Source organism: Xenopus tropicalis, chromosome 8 (genome assembly GCF_000004195.4).
Source record: "Xenopus tropicalis strain Nigerian chromosome 8, UCB_Xtro_10.0, whole genome shotgun sequence".
Taxonomy (NCBI): Eukaryota; Metazoa; Chordata; class Amphibia; order Anura; family Pipidae; genus Xenopus; species Xenopus tropicalis.
In genome coordinates this window covers 69,155,442-69,183,224 of record NC_030684.2, presented here as the reverse complement: position 1 = coordinate 69,183,224, position 27,783 = coordinate 69,155,442, and the positions used below count along the sequence as shown (strand labels likewise).

The 27,783-nt window shown below is 36.4% G+C and overlaps 1 protein-coding gene across 4 annotated transcripts in view; it reads left to right on the top strand.

Annotated features, from left to right (window-relative positions):
* arhgef6 (Rac/Cdc42 guanine nucleotide exchange factor 6) overlaps positions 1-27,783 on the top strand; it is a 64,277-nt gene that overhangs the window by 27,148 nt on the left and 9,346 nt on the right. For 3 of the 4 annotated variants that reach the window (XM_012969588.3, XM_031891574.1, XM_012969589.3), the window contains exons 10-17: positions 232-370; positions 3,615-3,674; positions 14,932-15,078; positions 16,080-16,166; positions 16,514-16,592; positions 19,860-19,999; positions 20,845-20,994; positions 24,831-24,851. In XM_012969588.3, coding sequence (XP_012825042.2) covers positions 232-370; positions 3,615-3,674; positions 14,932-15,078; positions 16,080-16,166; positions 16,514-16,592; positions 19,860-19,999; positions 20,845-20,994; positions 24,831-24,851 — 823 coding nt within the window. The remainder of the gene's footprint in view (positions 1-231; positions 371-3,614; positions 3,675-14,931; positions 15,079-16,079; positions 16,167-16,513; positions 16,593-19,859; positions 20,000-20,844; positions 20,995-24,830; positions 24,852-27,783) is intronic. The other variant, XM_031891573.1, reaches the window with a different exon arrangement.

Here is a 27,783-nt window from a genome sequence, read left to right as displayed (position 1 = left end):
ATCTGTATGTTATTTACCAACAACAAATTGTATAGTAGATGCCACTTATTATTCATGTCATGGTCATGTACTGGTTATAATCTGGCAAATATATTTTTAGGTTAAATTTCATATATATTATAGGTAATTAAGGGTATTTCACAACTGTTGTGTTATATGTGTTTGTCTAGTAATACATGTAATCCAAGGTTTGCTCTTTTGTAACCAGTAAGTTGTATTTTTATGTTATAGTGATGAACTTGGGACATTTATGGAGAATCAGGGAGCACCAGTACCAGGCATTCTGATGCTGACCACAAGCCTTAGCAAACCCTTCATCAGACTGGAAAAATATGTCACCCTCTTACAAGAACTGGAAAGACACATGGAGGTACATTCAACTATTTCAAGCAAGTTCAGTTTTAGTGGACAGGATTTATATCTCTGTAACCGAAGCTTGAAACAAAATAAAAAATAACTCTTGTTTATTTTCAAATGCTAAAGCATGTGCTAATATTTATAAAATTATGTGTCACATGCAACATAGTAAAAATAAAAATGCATAAATATTTATAAAATATCTGCAGACAATATAATGGCAACTGAACTATTTCCTTACAAAGCACAAGAGAGCAAAATACCCACTGAAAATGCCTTTCTTCAACTCCTTCTTCTGTATTTGCCAAATAAGAAATGCCTCCTACTGCATGGAAATGTGTCTGGCATGATCTGTCCTTCATAATGCCATGCTGATTATTACCTATAATGGCATTCTTTGGAACTTAATATATATATTAAGTATGGCCTATTATTGCCAGGCTGAGATAATAATCCCTTTTTAAATATTAGAATTACATCAGCTTTCCTCCAACTCATAGGTACCAAACCTGATGAAAGGGAGTCTGAGAAAATCAAGAAAAGTGGCCTGGCTTAAACTAAACTAAGCAGACAAACTACCATCTCCTGAGAATGTTATTTCCTCAAATAGGCAAGCCAGATGACTGAATACATTAAAATACAGTCGCACCTCGACTTTACATTCTCCAGAAAATGTAAAACAGTGCTCACTTACCTGCCACTCCTCATTAACTGCAGCCAGTGCTGCAATAGGCTGTATGTATATAGTCCATTGTTATATACACTACTGCACTTTTGTATTTCACTGTTCCTTTAATTTCCATTCTGTTCACGTCTCCCTACTTCCCTTTCCCTTCTCTTTGGTACGCCATTGTCTATTTTCTTTGCTATTGTGGCCTCTTCTTTATTTAATTTTGGTCCATAAGCCCTTTATGATTTCCCTTTCTTGCCACACCTTTTTTTAACTCATTTCAGCTATTTCTTTTCTTCCCACTTCCATCCTAGTAGGTGCATATTGATTTTATGCAGTACATGCCTTGTCTTTTCATTTCTATTAGTTTATTGTATTCTTGTCTCTTTTTTCAGCTTTATCTTCCCTGATTTAGTTTACTCATGTTCCCTGCTTCCCTGCTTTCGTTACTCACCTCTCCCCTTATTCTTTTTGTCTCATCTTCTGGTCTCTTTTCCTTCACTTCCCACTGTTACTTTACTTTGCGGTCTCTTCTTATCTCCCTTTCTCCTTCTTCCAAATTATTTATGCTCAAAACTACTGTACTACTCCTCATAGAAAGTTCTATTGTATAGTAAGGAGCATTTTAAGCATCTGAACTCCCGGCAGAGAATGTAATGGAGCAAACACTCCAGCAGCTTGACAGCACCTGACCTTCAGCCTTGTATCTTTATATAATTTATTTCTATTTTCCTTATTTTTGACACAATGAGATTTATTATCAGATGTTTGTATGTTGCCTATAAATGGATTTTTCTTTGCATTTTTAATTCCTGCTGTGACAACAGAAAGAAGCCAACTTATTGAAAAGGACTTCTAGGAAATGGGCAGTATTTTGCTCATGATATCAAAAGCAGTATCTAATTTATGGAAGTAATGATATGTTTATAGAAAAACAACAGGGTAGGGTATTTTTCAGCTTGGGGATTAGTTTCTTTTAGGAAAGCTTGAATTTTAACAAAGATTTTGTTTCATGTTTCGCTAAAGAATAGCAATCCTTATAAATCATAGACTATCAGCACTTGTACAGGAATCAATATACCCTGTTAAAAGCTATTGAAAGCTTTTGGATGTCTTTAATAATCTTTTTGTCCGTAGTAAACTGGTGGTTTTCTGAATATATAGATTGTTAAATACTTAAATACTGAGTTCTAATTTACCAGTGTCTTATTTAGGGGGGTAATATATAACCTTGTTCAGCATGAGCCCAACCAATAGGGCTTCTGATGGAAACTGATAGTGTCTATTGTTTTAATTTAATCATATCTATAGTTTATGCTATATTTGTTATTATTGCAGAATAGTGAAATTACACAAAAATACAGTTTTCTTCAAATTTATGTATGGAATAAACCTATAGGTAAAGAATATATAAAATAATTATCCATAAGTATTCGTAATGACAAATATACATTTGATTTGTTACATTACAAAAAGTGATACTGGACGAACTAATTTTCAATATAAGCCCTATTCATCTGGTTTGTGCTGAAGGTAGTTGTATATTGTGTGATCATGCAACAGAGAACATTAAGTATTGTAGCGTAGTTGCTCATTTGTTTCAAAGCAAAGCATTAAATAAAAAGGGAGAACCAGTAGATCATTTCTTGGCTGTGATTTTTTTTTAAGTGATATTTCACCAGATTGTGATCCATGAACTTTATATGATAAAGTCATTATTATGACCTGATCTCTGTGTGAAGTGCAGGGTCTATTTTGAATCCCAGTCCAGACCTGGTTGGTATTAATTCCTGAGCTGTACACATTAACTTCTATAGCACTGAGCTTATTGGCTGTTGCACAGTGACGTATGGACCAGTTATGCCCTGTAGTGCTTAAAGATACACTATCATTGCTGAAATTTTCATTCTTGCTGCCAATCTCACCATCCCCCTACTCTAGAGGAGAATGTCCTAATATGCTTTAGGGTAAGCGGCAACTTCAATAAAAGTAAAGAATAATAAAGAAAATTTTTTGCTATGTTAACGTATTTGAAAAATACGTTAAAAGAAAATACGTTTCTTTTGTTAGGAGTTTTTTCTTTTCTTCTTTAAAGGAAGGTTGCAATCACTGGGGGCTGCTAAATGTTAGGCACCCCCCGTGATAGTAATCACTTACCTGATAGCCCGGGCTGGTGCTGCCGTTAGCAGAAAACTGCACCTGTCTGGGGTTTGTATGACCAAGCAATCCTCTTCCTTTACTTGTCAATCTTCAGAATCTAGGTGCCAGCGCATGCGCAGTACAGTGAAAGAGCCCACTTTTTAGTTTGTTTGCCTTTTCACTCTACTGCACATGCACAATCGGCATGAAGACAGAGAAAGGAAGAGGATTTTTCAGTAGCAGTTTCGCCAGGCCTGGGATATCAGGTAAATAATTGCAATCACTGGGGGGTACCAAGTCACTGGAACTTTCCTTCTCCTTTAACATACAAAACAACTTTGATATAATGTTGCACTGCATCTTTAAATATTTTGGTTGTGTCTTGTGGTCATATTATCTAGTCATCTGTCACGCTGCATAGTAGAAACATGATTCCTTTCTTTTACAGGAAGCACACCCAGATCACAAAGATATTCTTAAAGCAACTGCAGCTTTCAAGACTCTTGTGGTAGGTGATGTAAGCTTTTAAAAATATACTGTGTTTATATTTAGGGTTTGGGGCAAACTGTGGAATGAATCACAGCATGACATTTCTCCCACTGTGCACATGGAAATAAAAATGAAGATTAGTAGTTACTTTTTATAAAGTTGGACCTTTTTCTTCCAGGCTTATTCTGCTGTGAATGCACCACCTCAAATGCATATAACATAAAGTGCAGCTCTAAGGGGTTACATGCTCAGTCTCTCACCCACCTTACTCCCAGGCTAGACACATGTAATGGCACCCCAAAGATAGAACAACACCTGCAAAAAACACGACTACCATTTGTACTTACAAAGTATGGTAGAAAACCTTAGATAATGAGTTCCCTGCTCCTTGTTGAGGTAATATATCAGTCTACACAAATATACCAAACATTCTGTGTCAACATCAGTCAAGTTAGTTAGTGCCCTCTAATTTAACAAGCACTTCAGCAGCAAAAGGGTTAATTTCAGCACACAGAGGGTAAAGATACGGGGGTACACACACTGTCATTTTACAGGCTATAGTTTTTTTAGAGCATACTAGGAGAAAACATATTACATTTTATACTTAACATTACCAGTGCATAAAAATGTACAAAAACGTAATTGTCAAAAGGCATACATAATTGCAACACAATAAATAAAAAGAAATAAACACTAAGAAACGCTATACGCTAGCAGGTAGGAATTCCCTGAGGTAAGGTTAAGACATGGGCATACAATCCAATAATTCAAAGCCTAAATGGATGACACAGAGCACTGGCACCCACCTTTTTGTTCCCTGCTGAGACATTCCTTATCATTGCATTGTGCATAAGGTAGGTGTGCCTAGGAACACCCTTTTACAACCCTGTGTAAATTTAGTGTTGGTTCAAGGTCAGTTGCTACAATATAATATGGGTACTTGCTAGTACGAAATGTTATAAAAAAATTTTTTTTTAGGTATGCCATGTTTTATGAGTGGACGATCAGAATGATACCAAGCATGAAGGTGTCTGATGTTCCAGCCCCCCTTTCTAACTGGTGGGTGTAGGGTGGGCCTGTTTTGTATCATTAGGAAGCATGTGATCTTCTTATAACCAATATGTGATTTATGATGGTGTGGGCGCCAAGTCAGTGGGAATATGGATCCCTTTCTATAATCTATATATTTCCCATAACTGACCCCTCCCTGCATGTCTTGATTCACCAACCCTTTTCCTTTGATCAGCAATTCATATGGGTATCGCTGTTATTAGCTTCCTTGCCCGAATGATGTGGCCCTGAATCATCTTTTAGCCCCCTGCTGGAGTGTTTAATTAATAGTCTCTTTGTGAGCCTGAGACTAAATGGCTCTAGTTTTAACTCTTACTAAGCTAGAGCACTGCTGCTTTGGCATGACAGGTAAGTTATCCTTGAGTAGTGCAATCAGAATTGGGGTGTAACAGTCAAAAAGGGGCCTAAGAAGTTCACACTTACTGCAGTATTGAAATTCATGTTCAGTCTAGCATTATCTCATGCACTTGTCAATGCCTTTTTATTGTAATTTCCCAAATTTTAGAAAGATACGGTGCAAGGCTCTTAGGTTCTGTAATAAATAGTCTTACATTTGCTACTTGTCTATTGCCCCATAGCAACCAAAAAGCAGGTAGCATTTTACTACAAACATCTTTCAGAAGACTTTTTCATTTTACCCTGTAAGATTAGTATGTGGTGATAAATAAAAGGTGAACAGTTTGCTACAGGTCTAATCACCTATAGTAGTCAGAAGGTAGCATTTACCAGTTTAAAAGCAAACATTGTATTGGTTGCTATTGGTTACTGCACCTATGCTAACATATCCTTTAATAAGGAACTTGGACTTATTATTTCAAATGCTATCTGGAAAATGTCTGTCACATATTCTGCTTCATACATACTAAGGTTTCTTACTGGAGAGCAGTTAAAAGGTGATGTTTCCTCTGCTGTCTGTTAAGCTTGCTGCGTAAGCTGATCAATGTTTGCGTTAACATTTCCTTTTACATGGCTGTAAAGCTCAGACTGGGATGGAAAGATCTATTTTGAATATATCACACAGAATGTATGAGCTTTAGATATCTTTCCTTTTGGAAAAAAAAATTTTAACATGGGTTTTATTCATTGAAGTGATTAATTATTTAGGTAGCTATTGCATATTGCCAATAAATATGGTGTCTAAATATATATATTCTTACTTTGCAGCTTTTCTAAAATATATGATGGAATAAACATTATTTTTTATGCAGTTGTATCTATACAGTTTAGAGATACTGTTATTACACCCTCAATGTATGCAATAAATATACTGATGAAGGGATATACATTTCCTTTAGTAATAAAGTCACACAGCGTATATCATTGCCAGAATTATAGATTTACAGACAATGTAATTGCTGCTAATTTTGTAATACCCTATAAATCCCTCCCTTCCCTGACCCTCTCTGCTGCCAGATTTCCTCTTATAAGGACAGATTTGCCTACCACCATGTAACGCCACTGCCCAACCCAAAGGGTTCAACAAAAAGGTATTCAACCCTACAGGAAACTGTCAATCATGCTGCCTAGGAGAAAGGAACTCCCTTACTTCCTGGCAGGTAATCTAAACAACCATTAGAATAGTTAGAAAAAATTACAAGTTATTTTGCAGATCACTTGATGAATAATTTTTACTTACTATGCTGCTGTTGCTAGTAGCTAGACTGGCCAAATTTGCCCTTTAGTTTAGTGTTATCCCTTTGGCTTAAAATACATGGCTAAGACCTACCAATATTTATATTTTTATACACAGACTCTAAAAGATAAATGTATAAAGCTTTGAGCATCTGAGTTAGGACAGATGATTGCAGAAACTGCATTCAGTTGCTTTGGCTTGCTGAGGATGGGTTTAAAAAAACAAAACAAAACATTGATTCCCTGTCTAATTGCATGATTGAAAAAAAGACCTAGATAACTGAATTGTCTATGGTCATTTCCTGAATCAAAATAATATCAGGGGTCAAGATGACAATGTTTTACACGCTTTGCGTATTTAAGATCCTACCAGGCGCTTTAATAAAAGTGTAACAAATGACATACAAGAGGCGATATTTGCCATCACCAACGGGAGCAAGAATTCAGGCAAAATTATGAGTAAACCAAAAAGGATTGGAGACTTAGACATAATATATATGCATACTTTTTGGCTTTCATTTTTACCAAAACGGTGGCATCACTCAAAAGTGTGAAATCTTTTAGGTACTATTACCTAGGTATCTTTCAGGTAGAAAAAAATATTAGGATTCCTGGTCCATACAACTGTAGGACAAAAACAGAGAGAAATTTTTCCAAAACATTGTCTGTTACAAAGGTGTTTTTTCCAGGCAAAGACCCTCAGGCATTCTAACCCTGGATTCAGGTAGGAGTAACTCTTTGTACCTAAACAGGTCCTGGCAGGAGATTTACCTGTTCAAAGACATCAAAGAAAAGTGTAAACTTCCAAATTAACAAATTCTCAAATACCTTTAAATATGATGACTATTGATACGACAACCCCCAGGGAAACCACCTTGTCCCCAGCAGTGGGGGGTTGCTCTGTGACAGATCGATGCCAAAAGTCACTTTATTACAGTACTGCAATCCTTTCTTAGGACAACAGAGAAAATCTTTTTTTTTTTTCATTTTTGTCTCGAGAAGCATTTAAACTAATAGGATATTGAAGTGTACAGCTGGGTTTGTGAATATAGGTTGGACTATTTATTGGATATACCCACATGCCATTGTTAGTACTTTCTGCAGCCTGTGTACCATCTTTTAACATGTCAGTGCTACATTCTATTCTAGTTCTTTTATTTTACTCCACAGAATACATCTTTTTAGCTCCTTATTATGTCCATATATTACATGCATTAAAGGGGACCTGTCACACTAAGAAATAATTTACAAATTGTTTTCTATTGTGTTTTTCAAACAAAATAAACTTCAATTACATTATATAAATTATTTTAAATGTATTTTCTTAAACACTGGAATTCACAATTGCAGAAAACAGGCAGGCTCCATTTTGTGGACATTGTTATTAAGGCAAGCTATGCATCCTGCTAAAATCTTGTTTCTGTGCCAGTATGGGGGGACCTGATACCCATATCCATGCACTGGTTACACAATTATATGGTAAGGAGGGAGGGGGAATGTGGGAGCGCAGTGACATCTAAGAAGTTCTGAATTGAAAGTAAAAGTAACTGTCTGCCCCACCCCTATGTCTAAGGCATAGAGGCGGGTCAGGTAATATATGATTGACAGCTGGGACTTTTAAATGCTTATATAATGGGTATAGATGTGTTAATAAAAAAATGGCATTGGGTTACATGTTTAATTTGAAAAAGCCATTTAATATACAGCTTTTTATGTCTGGGTGACAGGTCCACTTTAATGGTGCTTTCACAGTAAAATGTAGTTGACTTCCCTCTTTATACAGAAAATGAGTGCTACATGCACTGAGATAATAGTGTAGGTATGATAGATTAATTGTCTTGATTACATTTCAGAGTTAACAACATACTGTACATATCTTAATTGTTCCTTTAAGTTACACTTTGAAGTTTTAAGGACAAGTGCATATATCAGCAGTTGATTACAATAAATGGTGTAATGAAATATTAGTTATGTAAATGACTGAATTAAGTCATGTTTCAATGTGCTAATGACTATTGTCTACAAAAATATAGTTGATGCAGAGGCTATAAAAATAAGGTGATCAGATTTGTTTACATAATAGAGTATTATTTATTTTTGCTAGTTCCATGAATGTGTCAATGCCCTAGGTCATGAAGCGATCAAACAGGAAGCACATCACTATCTATTATAACCAAATGGTTTGATATTCTAAAAAGCATTATACACTAATATAAATAACAGGTTTTTGGAAATACAATAGAAAGGAAATCTGACCCTGATTTTTCCTTTACTAATGGCTGTGTCATTAAGGTTTCTTGCATTGCATTGCTGTGTCCAATCTGACAGTATATCATTCAGTTTTGCACATTAACAGTTCATAAAGAGACTGATAACATAAACTCAACAAGCAGGGACCTACATAGAGAAGCACACAAATAACTTGTCCTAGGGCTCATTTTGTCTCTGTGGAGATAATTGTATACCATGTGCAAACATTGCATTACATTGATTTTTGTACTACTTGAGCCTTGCATGGACTTTTGTTATCAAGTGATGATTTAGTAGATCACCATTGATTATGTCTTTATGGAAAAAATAATTCAAACATGGAAAGATAAATGTATTCTCTTAGTATTTTAAATGACTGGTTTGCTGAAGTGTTTACGAAGGCCTGTTTTTAGACCCTGTTTCACTAGTAAAAAGCAATCTAATGGCTAAAGAGTGGTGACCTTTAACACAAATGGAAGATATTGACAATCTGTTGATGACAAAATCATTTTGAAAAAAGAGTTACAAACAACATAGAGAAAAACTAAAATTAGTTGCTGTATTGGATATACTGCAGTTTAAACAGAGAGGCTCAGTAGATACAAAGCAAGCTTGCCTTATTTGAATTGCTGATCCTGGGAGTTATTGTTAGATAAAAGTGATGTTGGTTACTTGAAGGACTTGTTACCTTCAGGCACGCCAGTTCTAGGAATTGTCTGCTTCGGCACGTGTTCTGGCTCGCTACGTGTCCAAATGTCCACCTACACTGCAGTGTTTTGACGCCACATTGTGACGTCAGTTTAATAGCGTTGAAAAGTTTGTTTTGTTGCCCAAGCTAGTTCTGAGTATCCAGACCTTATCTATAGCATTGATCTTGATTGCCCTATTGGTTTTTGACTCCCTGCCTGGTTTTTGATTCTGAATCTTCGCTGTCTGCCCATGACCTTTTGCCTGACTCTGATGTTGCCTCTGCCTGACCCCTTTTGTACAACATTTCTGTATCAAACTTGGCAATGTATAGAATCCCTGCAGCAGAAAGCCCGGGCCCCAAAAGGCCGTTGGTGAAAACTGGGATTGCCGGAGCTCTTCTACTTCACCTAAAACATTGGTACTGGCAGTCTACGGGTTTCCTCATACTAAAGTCTGTGACAGGATCCAGCAACACTCTGAGACAAAAGCTGGTACACCCTATACCAAAGCACATGAAAAGTAATGTGGTCTATGCTGTCCAGTGTAGTGAAGAGTGCTCTGACTTATACATTGGGGAGGCAAAAAACCTCTCTGTTAGAGAATGCTACAACATAGGCAGGTGAACTCCTCAGGACAAGACTCCGCAGTCTATCTACACCTCAAAGAAAAAGGACACTCTTTTGAGGACATTCACGTGCATATTTTGGGCCGAGAGGACAAATGGTTTGAAAGAGGTGTGAAAGAGGCCATTTATGCCAGCCTGGAAAAACCATCCCTGAACAGAGGAGGGGGCCTACGACACCGCTTGTCATCAACATACAATGCCGCTTTGACATCCTTACCCCGGTGGTTTCACAACAGTTCACACTTCCAGTCATGTACTTTGAAGGATTAACACCTACATCAATGAAAATCATGGTACCATTGTGACTGGATCATACCTTCTTACACCTGTCAGTTTCGGCCAACACCTAACTGAATAAGTTCAATGGAACCATTGTGATTGGATATCTGTGTCTGAACTACCATCAAGGGTTTAAATACCAGGAGAAGCCATTCGGATGAGTGGTGAAACGTTTTCAAGAAAAACTCAGAAAAGTCCAGTTGTTTTTAAAATTAATTCTACTAGATACTGTATATCTTTTGGTATGTACATCACATCATTTCAAAATATTTCGTTTTAAGCCACCCCTGTCCGTTTGCATTTCAACATTTATATAATTTAAAACATAACATGATAGTTATACACATAATTTTGTCATAACAGTTTACCTGTCTTTCAGGGGTTTGCAACAAATAACCATTCACCGACCAAGTCAATAAACAAATCACAAGTTGATTACAGTTCTGCCTAAGGCTAATGTCCCATGGGGAGATTAGTCGCTACAATTTACTAGTCCCTGCTACAGGCACACACTCACATACTCATGTATTGGCTGCACAAGAAGCCAGTTAATATACCGGTATATTTTGAATAGCCTAATAATACCAGTAAGTATCCTACACAAACACAGGGAGAGATACAGACTGTACACAGATAGTGACCAGTTCAGTTTTGAAGCCCAGACCCCAGTGTTGTAAGGCTACAATGCTAACTACAGTTCCTTCATGCTGCTGGGCCTAGGGAAAAACATCCATAGTATCCAGAATTGATGAGTTTGGAGAGGTTTTGCAATGAAACAGCTTCCAAGGTTATTAAGCAGTGTTTTAGCTGACATTTGCTTAGAAATACATTATTCATGGCACATATCTGTTTATCAATTTCAGACATCGCCCACCTAGTCATTCTTCAAAGAACAAATGAAAGTTAACTGGGGGTTGCATGACCGCTGTGACCTCTTTTTCAACCTGCTGACATTGCAATCTATAAAGCCCCCCCTAGGTCTTTGTCATGTACAACAATTTATCAACATTAGTGTAGAGTTTGTTATTGTTAAAAATGTGAGTAAATTACTTATCTTATTTGTCATAGGTCTGTGTTAACATGCTTTGATCCCAGTAGGGATTGTCCCTCTTAACAAGGGTAGATTTTAAGTTCCCTCTATGAGGTTGAATTTCCTTTCCCTTGTGGGGCATCAAAGGCACGGAAGCTTTTTTGTTAAAGTCTCATGTTCACAGAGAAAAGAAGCGATACTGGGTTTTTTTTTATAAAACCAAGGTGGCGGGACATGTTGAACTCATACTCAGTCAGCAAGTGGTGTTTCAGGTGGTTACTGTGCAGTTATTCACAGACTTACATTTTCTTAAGTATTAATCGGAAAGTATGTGAAGATGTAGCTTTATTATTATAACACATCTCTGTTTTTACGTTTTGTTATCATTTCTTAATATTTTATTTGCTGCTGTGGTTTCTGCAATTTTCACTTTAAGCAAAACTGGCAAACATAATAGGACACAGTGGGCAGATTTATTATTATTAGTGAACTATCGGCTTTAGGGGATACAAAGGGAAGAAAAGGATGCATGTTCACTCAGTTTTTCAGTCATGAATAAACTTTTTTAGGTTCTTGTTTGATGGTTTATTGCTCCAATAGCAAAGATGTAAGAGTAATACAGCAGATACTGTGGGTCAACATTCACTAAAGTCCACAGTATAGGAACTATGCAACTGGTGATTGTTTTAAGTTAAAGTAGAAGGAAAGTCATTTTGGCATTTTACTGCACATAGATTTGCCACGTTAGTGCAAGCTAGAATGCTCTATTTATTCTGCAGAAAGCTTTGCCATACCTAAGGAAACAACCCTAGAAGCTCCCTCCGTTTGTGTTTAGCTTTGTCTCCATAGCAGCTCTAGTGTTTGGTAGCATAAATCACACATTCTAATGGGAGGGGGAGTGCATTCTTTTGAATTCTTATGGGGGGGTGGGAGAAGGGAGAGCGTTGAGAGCTGCGCAGATTCTGGCCCCAGGACTGAGGGATTTTTCTGAGAGAGGAATTCAGATACCAAAGTACATGTATACACAAAAGAAGACCAGAAATCCTGTGTTTCTTTTGATAGAGTGCAGCTTTTCTGTGAGTGCTTATGGCTGTATTTACATAGACCTTTCTGATAAAGCTGCAGCTATCTTATTCAAAAAACAAAACCATCTCTATGCCTTTAAGGCCAAATTCACACAAGGCATTGGCTCACTTTCTCTCTGCCTACATGAGAAAAGTTCGATTGAAAAATGTGAGAATTTTTTAAAAACCACGAACGTTCGAAATTTTAAAACTTGATGTGACTTTTTTTAAGGTTTAAGCTGCTTAGAACCATTGAGTCCTATGGAGAGAAATAGTGTCAGCTTGTTCTTTACACATTTTCAAGGGAAAGTTAATCCCATCTCAGTTTTTATATTTCACACATTTTTAAGGGGAAGTTAATACCATTATTGTTTTCTATTTCACACATTTTCAAGGGAAGTTGATCAAAATCATTGTTTTCTATTTCTCCCAGTGTCAAGTGAAACTTAAACACATTGTTGTTTTCAAGAATGAGCGCTAATACTCCTAAAATGGCCGCTGGAGCAATTCCTGTTTGGGAAAAATAGAGGATTCATGGAAATGAACCTATTGTAAATAGTTAAAAAAAATTAATGGTGTATTGTATTGTGCTTTAGACTGGTGTTTCACACAGAGATGTCTGCTGTAAAAGGGTGACTAATCTATCCTAAATTCCTTTCCACAAGCAACAAAGGGAATCACTGGTGGAAAGGCCTCCGCTTCGCTTCGGTATTCCAAAGTCGCACATAGTTGCCTGCAGGAGGAACTTTCCCGCCTTCGGAAAACCGAAAAACTTTGCTGGTGGAAAGGTATTTAGGAGAGATTAGTCACCCGCTATCACAGGCGACTAATCTCTGCGTGGAACATCACCCCACTTGGGAGAGATAAGGACTTATGCAGGCAGGTATAGAGATTGTTTTGTTTTTAATTATATAGTTACATAGTCCATCAAGTTCAACCCTTTAAAGTAAACCCAACACACACAAACCTATACTGACCTATCTATACACTCACATACATAAACTATATATACAAACATTAATACTAACTGTAGATACTATATATACTATATATTAGTTAATACTAACTGTAAATATCACAATAGCCTTGGATACTATGCTTGTTCAAGAACTCATCCTGGCTCCTTTTAAAGGCATTAACAAAATCCGCCATCACAACATCACTAGGAAGGGCCTTCCACAACCTCACTGCCCTCACCGTGAAAAACTACCTACACCGCTTCAAATGGAAGCTCCATTCCTCTAATCTAAAGGGGTGGCCTCTGGTGTGCTGACCGTTTTTATGGAAAAAAGAACATCCCCCATCTGCCTATAATCCCCTCTAATGTACTTGTACGTATCCAATTAAAGTTGGGTATTTTTACAACCAGTAGGCCTCCTTTTAGTTCTCCAAACCTAAGGATTAGAACCAGAAGTAAGATTTTTGTTATTTAAACCTTATTCAATCAATGGTTCCATAGAAAAGACACAGCTGAACAGTTCCATGGATAGAGAGAAACAGAAACAAATCAAATACCATAGTTTACAATTCACTGGTGATTTCCATTAAGAATGGGAGAGTAATAATCTCCTTTAGCTCTGGAAAATATACGGTACTCATATCCAAAAAGAGGTATACTTGTTATCATCAGTTCCATCAGTTTTAAAGGGAATACCTTTTGAGACACTGCTCTCTCAGCCTTTGTGTTACTGGGTGCAAAGCTTTTCTTTTGTTCAGTGTTATAAAGGGCCAAATAAGATGGAAAAGGGATAGTGAGAGAGAGAAAGTGAAAATAAAGAGTAAATATAAAATTTGTGCATAGAGGAACAAATGTGAATAATAGAAAATTGGGAGACAAGAAGTTTAAGCATTTAGAGGCTATTTTTTATATTTATATTGATCCAGTTGGGCTATTGACTAAATTGGTCGTTTTGATTGACTTGATAACTATGTAACCTGCAGGATTACCAAACTGACCTTTTATAAATTTGCCTTCTGTGATGGTGCTAGGCAGTGGTGATTCCTGGGAGACATGACCTCATGGACATCATCAAATTCTAAAGTTTATTATGATGTCTGCAAACACCTTGAGAACTGGTTATATTATTATGCTCATGGCAGTTCATGAATTTTTTTTGTTACATATTTTATATATATATATATATATATATATACTTTTTAAGAGTAAGAATGTGGAAAAAAAACTAAGAACACATATTTTGTATTAAAAAAAAAAGCCTCTCGCCAGAAAAAATACTATTATAGTCTGGATCTAAAATAAATGCCATAATTTGCCAGATAATCTTCATTTAAACCTTTTATGTGTTTGTAACTACACCTGCTAAATATACAGATATACAAATATTTTCCACAACCTTTGTTGGCTTAAAGTGTTTGAGGAACTTAGAAAATGTGATCATTCTTGAACCTATAAGGTTCAGTGCTTTTATGATAAGACCTATGAAGTGTAGACTTTTAGATCCATGGAAGAAACAGATGAGTGAAGATTCTAATTTTTCATTAAGTTCCCAGAGCTATATATTTTCCTTTATTGCTGCTAATATAATGAAGAGGTCATGGCATACACGGGCAAATGGACAGGATGTTTGCCATAGGTCCTCTGTTCCTCATTTATTTATGATGCAATTTTTTTTAGACCCAGTGCCAAGATTTGCGCAAGAGAAAGCAGCTGGAACTGCAGATTCTTTCAGAATCCATTCAAGGCTGGGAAGGAGAAGATATTAAAACGTTGGGTACTGCAGTCTTTATGTCACAGGTCATGGTACAATGTGGAACAAATGAGGTATGTTGGGGCTGAACCATAATCTATGATTTTTTTTTTCAGCAGAATAGATTATATAGGATAGAGAATGTTATATAAGGATCAATACCACTGTTAACCAGACTCAGTGAACAGCCTTTTTAAAAAATCTTTAAATACCTGCCACTCCTGTTGTTTAAAGGTTAATATTAAGGCTGCAGCATCCCGTTAATCATTTGGTATTCCTTCTCTTTATCTAACCCACTCAGTCCCCTCCCTTACAAAATGACTTTGGTTCTTGGCTTTCTGAGCATGCTCAGTTCTTCTCAACTCAGATTACCAAACACCCTCCAGTCTAGCAGCCAATGAAGAGATGACACTGCTGGTTTCCATAGAAACTCTGCTAAAGCTGTGCAGTCTGCTGGAGAAACATATTTTTCTCCTAACCACCTGCCCAGAGCTCAGTTTAACCTTTACATGGCACAATCCAAGCAGATCTTCTATCAAAGTAAGTTTTGCCTGTGTAAGCCAGCATTCTTCCTTGAATGAACTTAAAGCACTTATGTGCTGTTTGCAGAAGTAAATGTCATTGTGTGAGAGGGAAAGTGGGCACTGGATAAAAGTTGCTATTTGTTTTAGGAAAATGTGATGGTGCTGGCGAACTTAGGGGATATATGCAATACAAATGGTGCGATTTGGGTAGGGGAGATGTGCCCAACTGATATACATAGTAGGAAAATGTAAGGTTTACATGTCCTTTAACAGGCAGGGTGATACATAAGGTATGAATTAAAAGCAAATAGCCTGTAGTCAGACTGAATGTTTGGTCCCCATGGGCTCTGACAAGAGGATTTATGTAGAATATATTTGAAACCTGGAGCAGCATAGTCAAGTAGTAGCAGTAATCATTGGTTATTAGTAAAAGCTGCATCTGTGTCACATTTTCACCTAAAATAGACACCATATATATCTAAACTGTATAATAATCCTCCTTAAATACCTCTTGAATGTTCCAGCTCTGAGCTTCTTTCTTTCTTTTCTAGGAAAAAGAGGAACGCTATTTCATGTTGTTTCCAAATGCTTTGTTAATGCTGTCTGCTAGTCCACGGATGAGTGGATTCATTTATCAGGTAGAATTCTGGGAACATTCTCTAGTTTTTAATACTATCACTATACCTTGGGAATATTTATCATGGCATAGAAGCTGCATATTGGGAAGTGCACATAGTAGCAATTAAGCACTGTGTGTTATACACCAGTACCAGTAAAAAAAAATGTCTTCACTCCAGAAGTGTCCTTATAAAATAGTCCTTGGTTGAGAAATGTATTTAACTGGTTCTCAATCGGGGGATTACAGAAATGCAAATATGAATCTTTGGAAATGTTGGCATGTTAATACATGAGTTGGATAATTAGCACAACTGATGAAAGCTTGTGGCAACTTTTTATGATTGTGTGTTTCTTTTTTTCTCTTAAGGGGAAATTACCTTTAACTGGAATGTCAGTTGTTAAATTAGAAGAGAATGACACCACGAATCATGGTTTTGAAATTGCCGGTGAGATTAGTCTTCCTGCTCTGCACAGTACAGATTTAATCTGTGTTGTTTAGTGACTCATTTCATCAATCAGAAACAGTTAATTTCAATGAGTATCTTATCATAACTGTGAATTCCCCTTTTGTACAAAATGTGTTACCCCACTACTACTGCTAGTATTTTGTGGGAAAGAATAGAACATATTTCTAAGCATTGTGCATAATAAAAGTTATGGACGGTATGAGGGCATACAAATATGGATAATGTTGCTGTGGCATTCATTGCAGCATACCTATTATCATTAGCATAAATTGAATTACATAGTGATTGACTTAAAGACCACTTAACCTTATTATATACTCATAATATTTATTATTTTATTATTTATTTTTTTGTTCTTCTGTAGCTTCTGGTGTAACACATTATAATCTGATGTTTCGGAGAAAGGTCCCGGACCTTTCTGAAGGATCTGTGTTAGTTGCGATAGTAACTATAGTAAACATCAATATTTTTCATTTTCATATTGGTGTTTACTATAGTAACTAATGGCAGCTAACAGACTTTTTGGCACCATTTTCAGGTGTAGAGTTATTTAGGTCTGCTCTTTGGCACAGCACTGTAACCTTGATAAAGGTTGCTGTTGAGATTGAAACGTCAGTTCAATAAATATATATTTTTTGCTTTTCACTAAAGACCTGTGAGTGTGGCCTGGGTGCAGGTCCAAATCAGGAACAAAATATAGCAACAAAGAGATCCACACTTACAGGATTTATGAAGAACAATTGGTGTTTATTTGAGAAGACTAACGTTTCAGCTATCTTTTAGCCTTTTCCACAGTGACTCATGCAACAGAAACAGGGGCAGGAAAAGGGTGGGGATGACATCATCACACGTCAACTGTTAGGGATAGCCCCAGTATAATTAAAACAAGCAAAATACCTTTGCAAAACAATAAATCAAAAAAGTGTATGTGCATAAAGAATAATACATTTGGCAATTATAGGCGAAAAGTTATGAAAAAATTATATAACATGAAGTGCAACATTGTAAACAAAGCGGTAGATAATAGTAACAAGTCTTATTACCCAACTTGTTATATAAGTAACATTCATTCCTCATATATTAGATACAAGATATGCAGTAGATAGGTGTATTGTACAGCCAGTAAATGTAGAAGCATAGAGCTCACCCCAGAGATGTAGTGTTGTGATCAGACTTTATATTGCATTAATGTCATATTAAGCCCGGGACTTCTAAGTGTTCGTACGCTGGTCTGTTTTTTGAGGAACCCATCGTAATATTAGCTAAAGCCTCCCGAGCTTATGGTTATAGTAAGTTCCCAGTAAACCTCATTTTGTGCACTAGAGTGAGCGCAGCTGGGCTTTGCTAAGATTTTGCTAGTCCTTATAGCCTTATATGCCTGTAGCTACATTTAAGCTTAATAAAGTTTTAGTGTAGGTAGCTATTAAGAATAAAAGGCATCTGTCAAAACCAAGATATTCAGTTGCAGTGCTTTTAGATGACATTTTAGGAATCAGTAAGGATGGTTAGATGGCTAATAAACATCTCTGTCTGGTTTGTTTTATAAAATGTAGATTCCTATGGAATAGCTCAAGGGAGTGAGTTCTACTTACTGTTGATTCTCTGCTCAACACTGCAGCTTTGCTCTACCTTCATTAGCAATTTAGCTTTTGCAGTGCAACATGTGGGTTTTATAAGCATACTGTTATTTCTAACATCTGAAAACACATTTCAGGGACACTTTGCCCTTGAGCTGATGTGTCAAATGAGACAGTGTAACAGTAGCTATAGTGCTTCCCTGGAAGCTACTGGACATAATAACAATTACTATATTTTGTTTTCCCCTTTTCATCAGCTATTATTGCTACAGACAACAGAAATTGCTTTATGTCCATTGCAGCATTGTTTATTTAGTTATTAAAGCTTGCTATGTTTCAAGTGACACATACTGGATTCAATTTAAAGAAGTGCAATGTGTATTTACTTTACTTTGAGATTTCATAAAGTTGCTGTTGAAAAGAAGATATACTGTCCCTTTAAGGGGCAGATCTGGGCCCTGCACAGTATGATTATTCTCACCACAGGGAATAATGTGTATGTAATTTACTTATTCCAATTTACAGTTAAAGGAAAAGTAACACTACAATTTGTTACGTAAAAAAGCTATTCTACCTTGCACCAATAACTGCCCTATCCTGCAAACCACTTAGTATTTTAAATGCTTTAATAGAAAATACCTGCTAAAACTTGGCTTCCTGTCAATTGAAGTACGGCGATATGGCGAAGGAAGGAGCTGCATCCACTATGCGACGATCGATTGATCGAGCCTAGCCTTCTTTTTGTATAGGAAGGAGTCAGGCTAGGGTCAATCAATCGATCGTCGCATAGTGGATGCAGCTTCTTCCTTTGCCTTATCGCTGTAGTTCAATTGAGAGGAAGCCAAGTTTTAGCAGGTATTTTCTATTAAAGCATTTAAAATACTAAGTGGTTTGCAGGATAGGGCAGTTATTGGGGCAGGGTAGAATAGCTTTTTCCCTTAAAAAAAATTAGTGTTACATTTCCTTTATGGCACATTTAAATGTACAATATGTCTGCATTTTTGTATTTGCCTAAAACACACTTTCAGGGTCTTTCTTGTTCACTAGCCCCATATTTTCCCAGTGCATACACATTGCCGTTACAGTTAAGACTTGTAGTTCACAGTAAAATGCATTTTCTCAGTTTCAGTTCCCTGCTTTAGCATGATATTATCAAGAAATCAGAGGTCTATAGTGATTTGTTTCTCAGATAGCTCTTGTCACACCATAAGAAATTGACATAGCTGGAGCTACCATTGTATATGTTCAATGTACTTTATGTGCCATGGTCATTTGATGTCCCGTTAATATATTTTACAGAAGGTGCCTTTTAAACATTTTTTACATGACTGTTTTGCGTCATATAAGCAATATGGAATGTTAAAAGAAGGTTGGCTGAGAAAATTACTGAAACAGACAGGATGTAGAAGAGTGACCTTTTTTCTTTTTGGTTACTGCTTACTTGCTGGATCACATTGATGTCAGCCTAGAAAATAACTGCAAACCTAAAAAGTAGCAGCATTTTGAAGTAAACACTGTTTTGCATATTCATGCTGGTTTCCATTTCTCCTGTTCTCATAAAGAAATAGTTGTGAGATGATTATGATTTATGTTCTGCAGTGGTTAATAAATCTAGTTGTAGTTGTGTTTCAGCAGGTTCTAATGTACACTATACATGGTTCCAATTCAGGTACAATGATAGAGAGGATTGTTGTCTACTGCAACAATAGTCACGACTGTCAAGAATGGCTAGAACATTTGCACCGTCTCACCAAGGGAACTGGTTCACATGCCTCACTGTGTAAGACACAATCTCTGACAAGTACTTCGGTAAGATGTTCATGCCTAACGTATAATAAAACCTTTATCAAACCAACTTCAACTCAATTTACATTGTGTAATATTGTAAAATATTATCTGTGAGAAAAAGTCATATCTTGTGTGGTGCTCCTACATTTTAAAGTTACATTTGGCCTGAAAAACTGCATTTCAGTCATTCTTTATGATAGACATCCATGTTTATAACAACAACAGCCAGAATCAGAGAGATAGGGCGACTTTGGCATAATTAAAGGATACTATCATATGTCTATGTGTGTTTTGAAAGGGGAGGGGCATGGTGGAAAAAAATCAGAGAAGCCTGGGTCACTATCTCCCAGACAAGTAGATTAATCCCTATTGTTTAAATATCCAAATATTCTGGCGTGGTCGGGACCAGGAGGGGGGTCCTGGGAGGAAGGCCTGATAGAGCTGGGCCCTCTCAAAAGATTTTTCTGCAAGTTACGCCGCTGGCTTTGCTTATTGATGGGAACAATATGGTCATGTAAGAATTTTACAGGGACATGCAAATAGCCATTCCCTAAGGATTCCCTTATAACAATGACAGTGCCTGCTATAGATGCTCAAATTAATATGAAGGAAAGGGCGTTTTAACTTTCTGCCTGCGCCATAGCAGTTAAAAACTTTTTTTAGATAGCAAGACATTCTGCTTGTTTGCATAATCTACCCAGTACATTTGACTGTTGTTCACTACAGCTGTTTTCACAGTAGTGTCAGATGGTGAAGAGGATATGTCATAGCAAATTCTTTGTGTTATGGTTTCTTTGCATTTGTATGTACGTATTTACTTATCTCTCTTATCATATGTGGATATATTTTACCACTTGTTTTCTCAGCTTACAGAGAGAAAACAACTCCCACCATCTCACTACTCGGTAACTCCCCGAGGACCTTTGGAACCAGCTAAGCTTTATAAAGCTTGGACACTGAGTTGTCTACGTCCAGCCCCACCTCTTAGACCTTCATATGCACTAGGTTACAAAGAGGTAAAGTGAGTTTTTTTCTCTACTACTTTCAGTGCTTGATCCTTGTCTTTATATAGCCTTATACAATGTAAAACAACTTTCTGTTATGTTGCTGCTAGTTAAACTGCTCAACATTTCTGAGCTACAAGCTTCTTGAAGACCCAGTAAATGACTGAGAATTCTGAAAGCTGTAGCTTTCCAACATCTTAAGGGTCATGGGTTTGCCATGCCTGGAGTAGTATTTTCTCATTGCTCTTTCACACTTCTCTTGCTGCTCTCACACTTAGCTATGAAGTAAGTTTTTTAGATAATACTGGGAACATACACATCTATCTTAAACAATTCTGTACTGAAGAAGTGACTCTACCATATATTTACAAAACCAACTGTCACAGACAATACAGGAATGGAATCTGTTATCCAGTTTTTTATATTTGTGTGACTCTATAATTGTAAGACAGTACTTTGTACTTAATGTTAACAAAGCAAAACAAACTCTTTTTTTCGTTTTTAAATATTTTTATGGGCCTTAAGGCAGGATACTCCAAATTAAGAAATAATGCTTCTAGTTCTAGCTCACTAGCATGCTGTATAATAGATGCTATATCTGTACCAGTGTTTGGGTAATAGCTTCAGGGGTGCAGCAAATCCAGGATTCGACTCTGAATTCAGCATCAGTTAGGCAATTTTTTCAGGATTTAGAATTATCCAAAATGGGGGCATTTACTAAGGCTTGAGTTTTTTTGATAATTTTTTGTTGCCGAAAATGTTTATTTTTTCGCCAGCTAAAACTTGTCGAGATCATGTAGAAGCCAGTGGCAGATGTCCCTTTTACAACTGGGGTTTTAACACTGGCTTTTGTGAAACTATACCAAAATGTAGCAGTTTTTTGCATTTTTTATGCAACTTTTTTCATTTGTGCTTTATTAATTCTGATAAGTTTAGTCATGGTGTTTAAAAAAGGATAACACCATGAAAACCCAAATGTTAATAAATCCCCCCCCTAAGTGTTCAGTTGAACTGAATCCAATCCTTGGGGTGTTGTCTTAGTCAAAGCCAGACACTTGTAGCCCCCTGCTTATTAAAGCGGCACCTTTCTCATAACCTCAAGGAAATAGAAAATAGCGTGTAGCACCTCACCACATAATAGAAGTTTCAATAAAAATGCAAGAGTCCCTCAGAGCACCTTGTAAAAACATTGTCAAAGAGACAAAATAAATATTGAAGGTAGTGAAAAATTGGCAACAAAGCTGGTAAACCTTGCAAATGATAGGTAAACAAAGATAAGTGAGATGTCACACACAAACATATCAAAGGCTGCACCAAGTCTCTTGCTATATACCTAAATATCTACTTTACCCCCGTTGTTGATAAAACAGACCAGTCACACTCTTCATTTGTTTCCTTGCTCTATAAATTCCTTAAAGACACCCTCATTAAAGGGAAACATGAAAACAAACATTTATTAAATGCTTCACCATGGATATAAGAACCTCTCCAAATATTATTAATAAAACATTTCTGTACAGTTTCAAAAATAATAATATTCATCTGCACTATCCCCCCAGTCTATTTCTCTTTTTTATTTTAAAGCCTGTTAGTAATAAATCATCTAGGCAATGAAACCAATGATGAATTCAAGCTAACTTTCTTAAAACTGACACAAAGCCTGCATATAGAGAGAAATATTGCTGAAAGAGATTAGTGAATGGTAACTTGATTATTTCAGAAACATTCAATTATATTTAGAAAGTTTTTAATTCAATTTCAAATTCTTAAGAACTGGTTTTCAACAGAATCTAAACATCAGACTTTTAATTTATAGATACAGTATCTACCTAGTTTGTGTTGTCAGGTATGTTTATAATGTTATTAGACTACATTCTTTCCCTGAATAGATGCAAGAATTATGCTGGCCATATATGCGCAAGATATAGTACAAAACGAGGTTTTGTACAATATTCGGTGCATGTATGGTGGATTTACGAGGAGACCGGTATTGCAAAAGCCTTGGATATTGATTGTCTTGTCGATTGGGGGAACGGAGAATTTTGAACAGCGCCGTTAAAGGTCCCGAAGCAAAAGGCAAGCATTGCTAAATCATCAGATAGGGGTAGAATTCCTATTATTTGTACCTCTATATCTGACGATTCAGCCCTGAATGTTAGTGGAGGGTATGAGCAATCTTTCCTGTGACAAATGGTCGCAGGAATGATCATAATTGTAACGTGTATGGCCACCTTAAGGCAGCCAATATATGCCCTTTGTTTGCTTTGATGTTTAATATTAAAGGCTCTTATAAAACCACCTTTTTACTGTATTCTACAAAGTGCCTAGAATATAATAAATAATTAACCATGTACCAAGTTTTGATTTTTGTTTACGACTCTCCCACACATCATGATAACCATCCCATGTTCTTAAACAGCACCATATAACTCCGAATGCTTTGTTTCTAGCAGGGTTGCTAAAAGGGAAAATATCACCCACACATAAAAAGCCATATAATAAAAGTCCTTTTCATATCAATAAAAAATATTGTATTACATCATCCATTCCTGTTATTGACTAATTTAAAATATAACCGGTTAATTACAAAGCCTATTTGGAATTGTAAAACTGTGCATGATCATCAGGTTTTCACATAATGATACTTGGCTACTTGGTGTGATTGTGGATTTAAAAAGAAGGAGGGAAACAAAATATAAAAATAGTGATACAGCCTAAGTAAATTTATTTTGCTCAACTAACATGATAGATTAAAATTTGATGACAGTTCCCATTTAAGCAACTGAATGTGAAGTAGGGATGCACTTTATCCAGGATTCAGTTGGGGATACAACCAAGATTAAGCCAATTTCAGCAGCTTTGGGATTCAACCAAATCCATGCCTCTGGCCAAACCAAATCCTTAAAATCACGTCTTATTGTCACAAACATGGAAGTTGAAAAATGTTCACCTTGCGCTATGCGTGCAGTTCTCTTTACCCCCTCAGTAGCCTTATTTGCATAGGCAAATTTGGATTTGGATTCAATTCAGTATTCAGTTGCATCTTTTACAAAGGATTTGGGGTTTGGCCGAATCCCAAAATAACAGATTTGGTGCATCCCTAACATAAAGCAAAATAAAAAAGTTAAAAAACAGACATGTTTCAATTCATCTGATTTTAACAAGCACACATTAAAGTTTGGGTAAACTACAATAAAATGGGATGAGCATGAGCTTAGAATTTTGCATTCAAAAGCAATCATTGCAAAACGGCACTAAGTTCAGTTTCTAGGTTCTTCTCGTGTTCAGCAGCCTACTTAGGCTCTTGTAATACCAGTACATATAGCAAGCCAGGGAACCATATGGCCAACCCTTATTTTGGTATCCAGTCCATGCACTTAACTTGCTTATAATGGAATGGTAATGAGCTACTTTGCAATGTCTAAATGATGCACAAGTTGGGGGGGTAGAGGAAACACCTACATGCTTCCGAACACAGACAACACTATATTCAAGGGGGAAGCCACAGGATAACAAAGACCTGGAGCAATTTTTAAACAGCAGCACATATAGACAGCCTGCCTATATGACTTATAAATTACTTCTTATGTGATAATTGGTTGCTATGGATTACTAAGACTGGCACATGTTAAGTGTTATACAGCAGTAAGGAAAGCACAATTTAAATTCAAGAGTATCTGAGCCAGGTATGTGCAACTTGTGACCCTGTATATGTTAGAAATCATACAACACAACAGAAAGTGATGCTTATTATGTTGACACATGTCTTTTGTAGAAGTTACTGTTAGCTTGTCAATATGTTTTTTTTTTTTCCTCTCACACATTCTTTCTTTACTTATTTATTTTAGAGGATGTCTTATATCTTTAAGGTAAGGGTAGCCACATATTCATAGCTGTGCAATATATATTGCTTGTAGGTTATGTTGCTTTTTTTGTCTGTCCTAAATGTCTTGCAAAAAATGTGAGAGTTCTGCAAATATCCTTTAAGCCTCAGAGATATTTGGCACAATGTATAAAGGGTCAATGATGCTTAAAAACTGTGTTCTGTTTACAAAGCTCACTTTTATTGTCATAACTTTATAAGTCTAAAATGTTGTCATTTTCTCCTTCATTCTGTTACGGAATATGTTTCTTTTAAAGAAGGAACCTACTTTTTTGATAATATGAATCTAACACAAACATTATTGTTACATCCTAATGAAATGGGATTGTGCACAAATGTTGTGAGAGTTTGCTCTGGTCCTGTACATTTTACATATATGTGCATAATCTTAAAAGCGCTCTACAGGTGTCAAGGACAACTTCCTTTCTGTAAATAGAGGCATGAATGGGATCACTAGGATTATGAAACTGGTGACATCTATCTAACTGGTGGTAGGCTGTCTTTTTTAACTTATGCATCGTTATAAGACTGTACTTTTGCTCATTACAATAAATACTCATTACAAGCCTGCACTTCACTAACCAAAAGACTGGACCAGGTCTGGCACCTCTTCAGAACTGTAAATGTTCCCAGTTCCAATGTGACATTGACTTGACAATACATAACTAGGGTCTGCAGCTACCTTTTTAACATATTTTAATTAATGGTTCCACATGTCTTAAGCATCACTGACCCTTTCATAATATTGGAAATAGCTTCATAGCTTTAAACTCAGTAAAGTTAATAAGTGCAGTGTCTCTGGTATTATTAATAAAATGCAGAATACATCTTTGCTTTGTGTGTGCCCTGCAGCAATGCTTCTTTGTTAACAAATTCATTTAATGGAGTTGCTTTCTGCAACATGTTTTGTTTGGTTTATATTATTAACATAATTAAATTCCTAGATCAGAATATAAAATGTATTTGCATTCATAAAGCATGTATCTGAGTTTTGTAACAGGGATATGTTTTACACAATCAGAATAGTAAGTGGGAAAAAGATTGCATTTTAAACCTGTTGCTAGATACACTGTTAATACATGAATGTTCTTCTAAAAGGATAAGGATTAGAGATGCTTTCATATATGAAGATTACAGTAGAGAGCATATCTCTCTATTCATCACCAAAGTCACCTTCATTTTTTTTTCAGATGCTGTAGGTAGAGTTTAAAAGATACCGCAATTATACATGATATTACAATGTAACATTCATGTTGTTACTCGATTCGATTTATACATTTACAATGTAATTGTTGTAAATTTTAAATCTATCAATGTGACAATATATGGAAACATTTCTGTTGAACATATCCTTATAATTTCTGCTCAGTGGTATAATTACATCATTTAGCATAAAATATATTGGCTTTTGTCGCAATTTAGTGTTCTGAATTCATTATTGTCAGTGAAGGCAAAACATCCCTGGATATAATAATCGCCTCATAAAAGTGTTATGGTTTAGAAAAACTAACAAATATCCAGCTATAGAAGAGAATTGTAATATCATAATGGAGCTTGTTGGTGCTTTCTGTTATACTATATATATATATGGGTAAATGCAAGATTTTGACAAGCTATGAATTAAAAATAAAACTGCGGCAAAGTTATTGTATACGGTAATTGCTTTGCTGGCATAGGAATATTCTTCTGATCATTTTAGTCACCTTTGTGTGATGTATTTTATAATAATACTGATAAATCATTGAATTCTCTTGTGCGTGTATGCATCTCATGGGGATGTGTAAATTCATCTGTCACAATAGCTGTCGCTGAGACACTGGTAGATTTTCTGATAGCTATGGAATTAATTGACATAAATTTTACTTTAGACCTCCTTTACAAATGTTGAAATGCATGTTCACCTTGTCAAAGGGTAGGCCCTTAAGACAAAAGTTCACCAATGCCATTCTTCCTTACTCAGCTAGAAGTTAGTCCCTAGGTTGGGTAGGGCATCTTTAAAGCCCAGCCAGTGCTTTGCTTACCCTGCATTTCACAGCACATTTGTTGTATGAGAAGCTTACAGTGCCTCTGTAGCGCATAAATCATGCCCAGATTATGTTATAGATCAGAAGATTACCCCTGCTAATACAATTTTAAGTCCTCTTGCCTTAAAGAAACAATATAGCATAAGTAAAAATCCCCTTAATATTACCAGCAATACAGAATAATATATGATGCTGGTTTCACCCTAGGCTAAAAATGATCATTATCTTTAAAAATGACCCTGCTAGAAGCACAGTCTTTAGTTCCCGATTAAGTCCACCTAACTGCTGATTGGTTCCTGTCCTACAGTCCAGTGTGCTGAATTCCACTGGCACCCTTGCTCAGCCTGGGAAAGGAGGCAGCAAGTGGAGACTAGCAGGATTTTAGGAGAAGTTTCCATTAATTCAGCCTAAAACACAACTTTTCTACACACATCCCTTCGATATTTACACAATATGTCCTCTTTAATAAGCCCATCTTCCCTAATCAGTCTACATTAGGTTCAGGGTATCAGTTTGAGCCTGCCCAACATGTAGTGAATTACAACTTCCGGTGTCATAAGCCACCTGATTAAGTGACTCAAATAAATGTTGTTTTGTTGCTTGGTGGAGCACCTTTCATTTTCCTGCCTGCTCGCTGCTATATGTCCTTATGAAGACTAACGCTTTCAGTTTTGTTGGTCAGTATGCCACCATCTGCTGTCTCTTGTTTATTACTACAGTGGGGGTGTGGCTATGGAACATGCAAACAGCTTAGCACCTTGGACCTCATCCTAAGCAGACTCTGACTAAGGGCCACCTAGATTGCATGCATCTCACTGATTATATGCCTTCTCTAGGCACTTCCTCTACCCTTAATGAGACAATTCTTGGAAGGTGGCAGTCAGCTAACTGTAC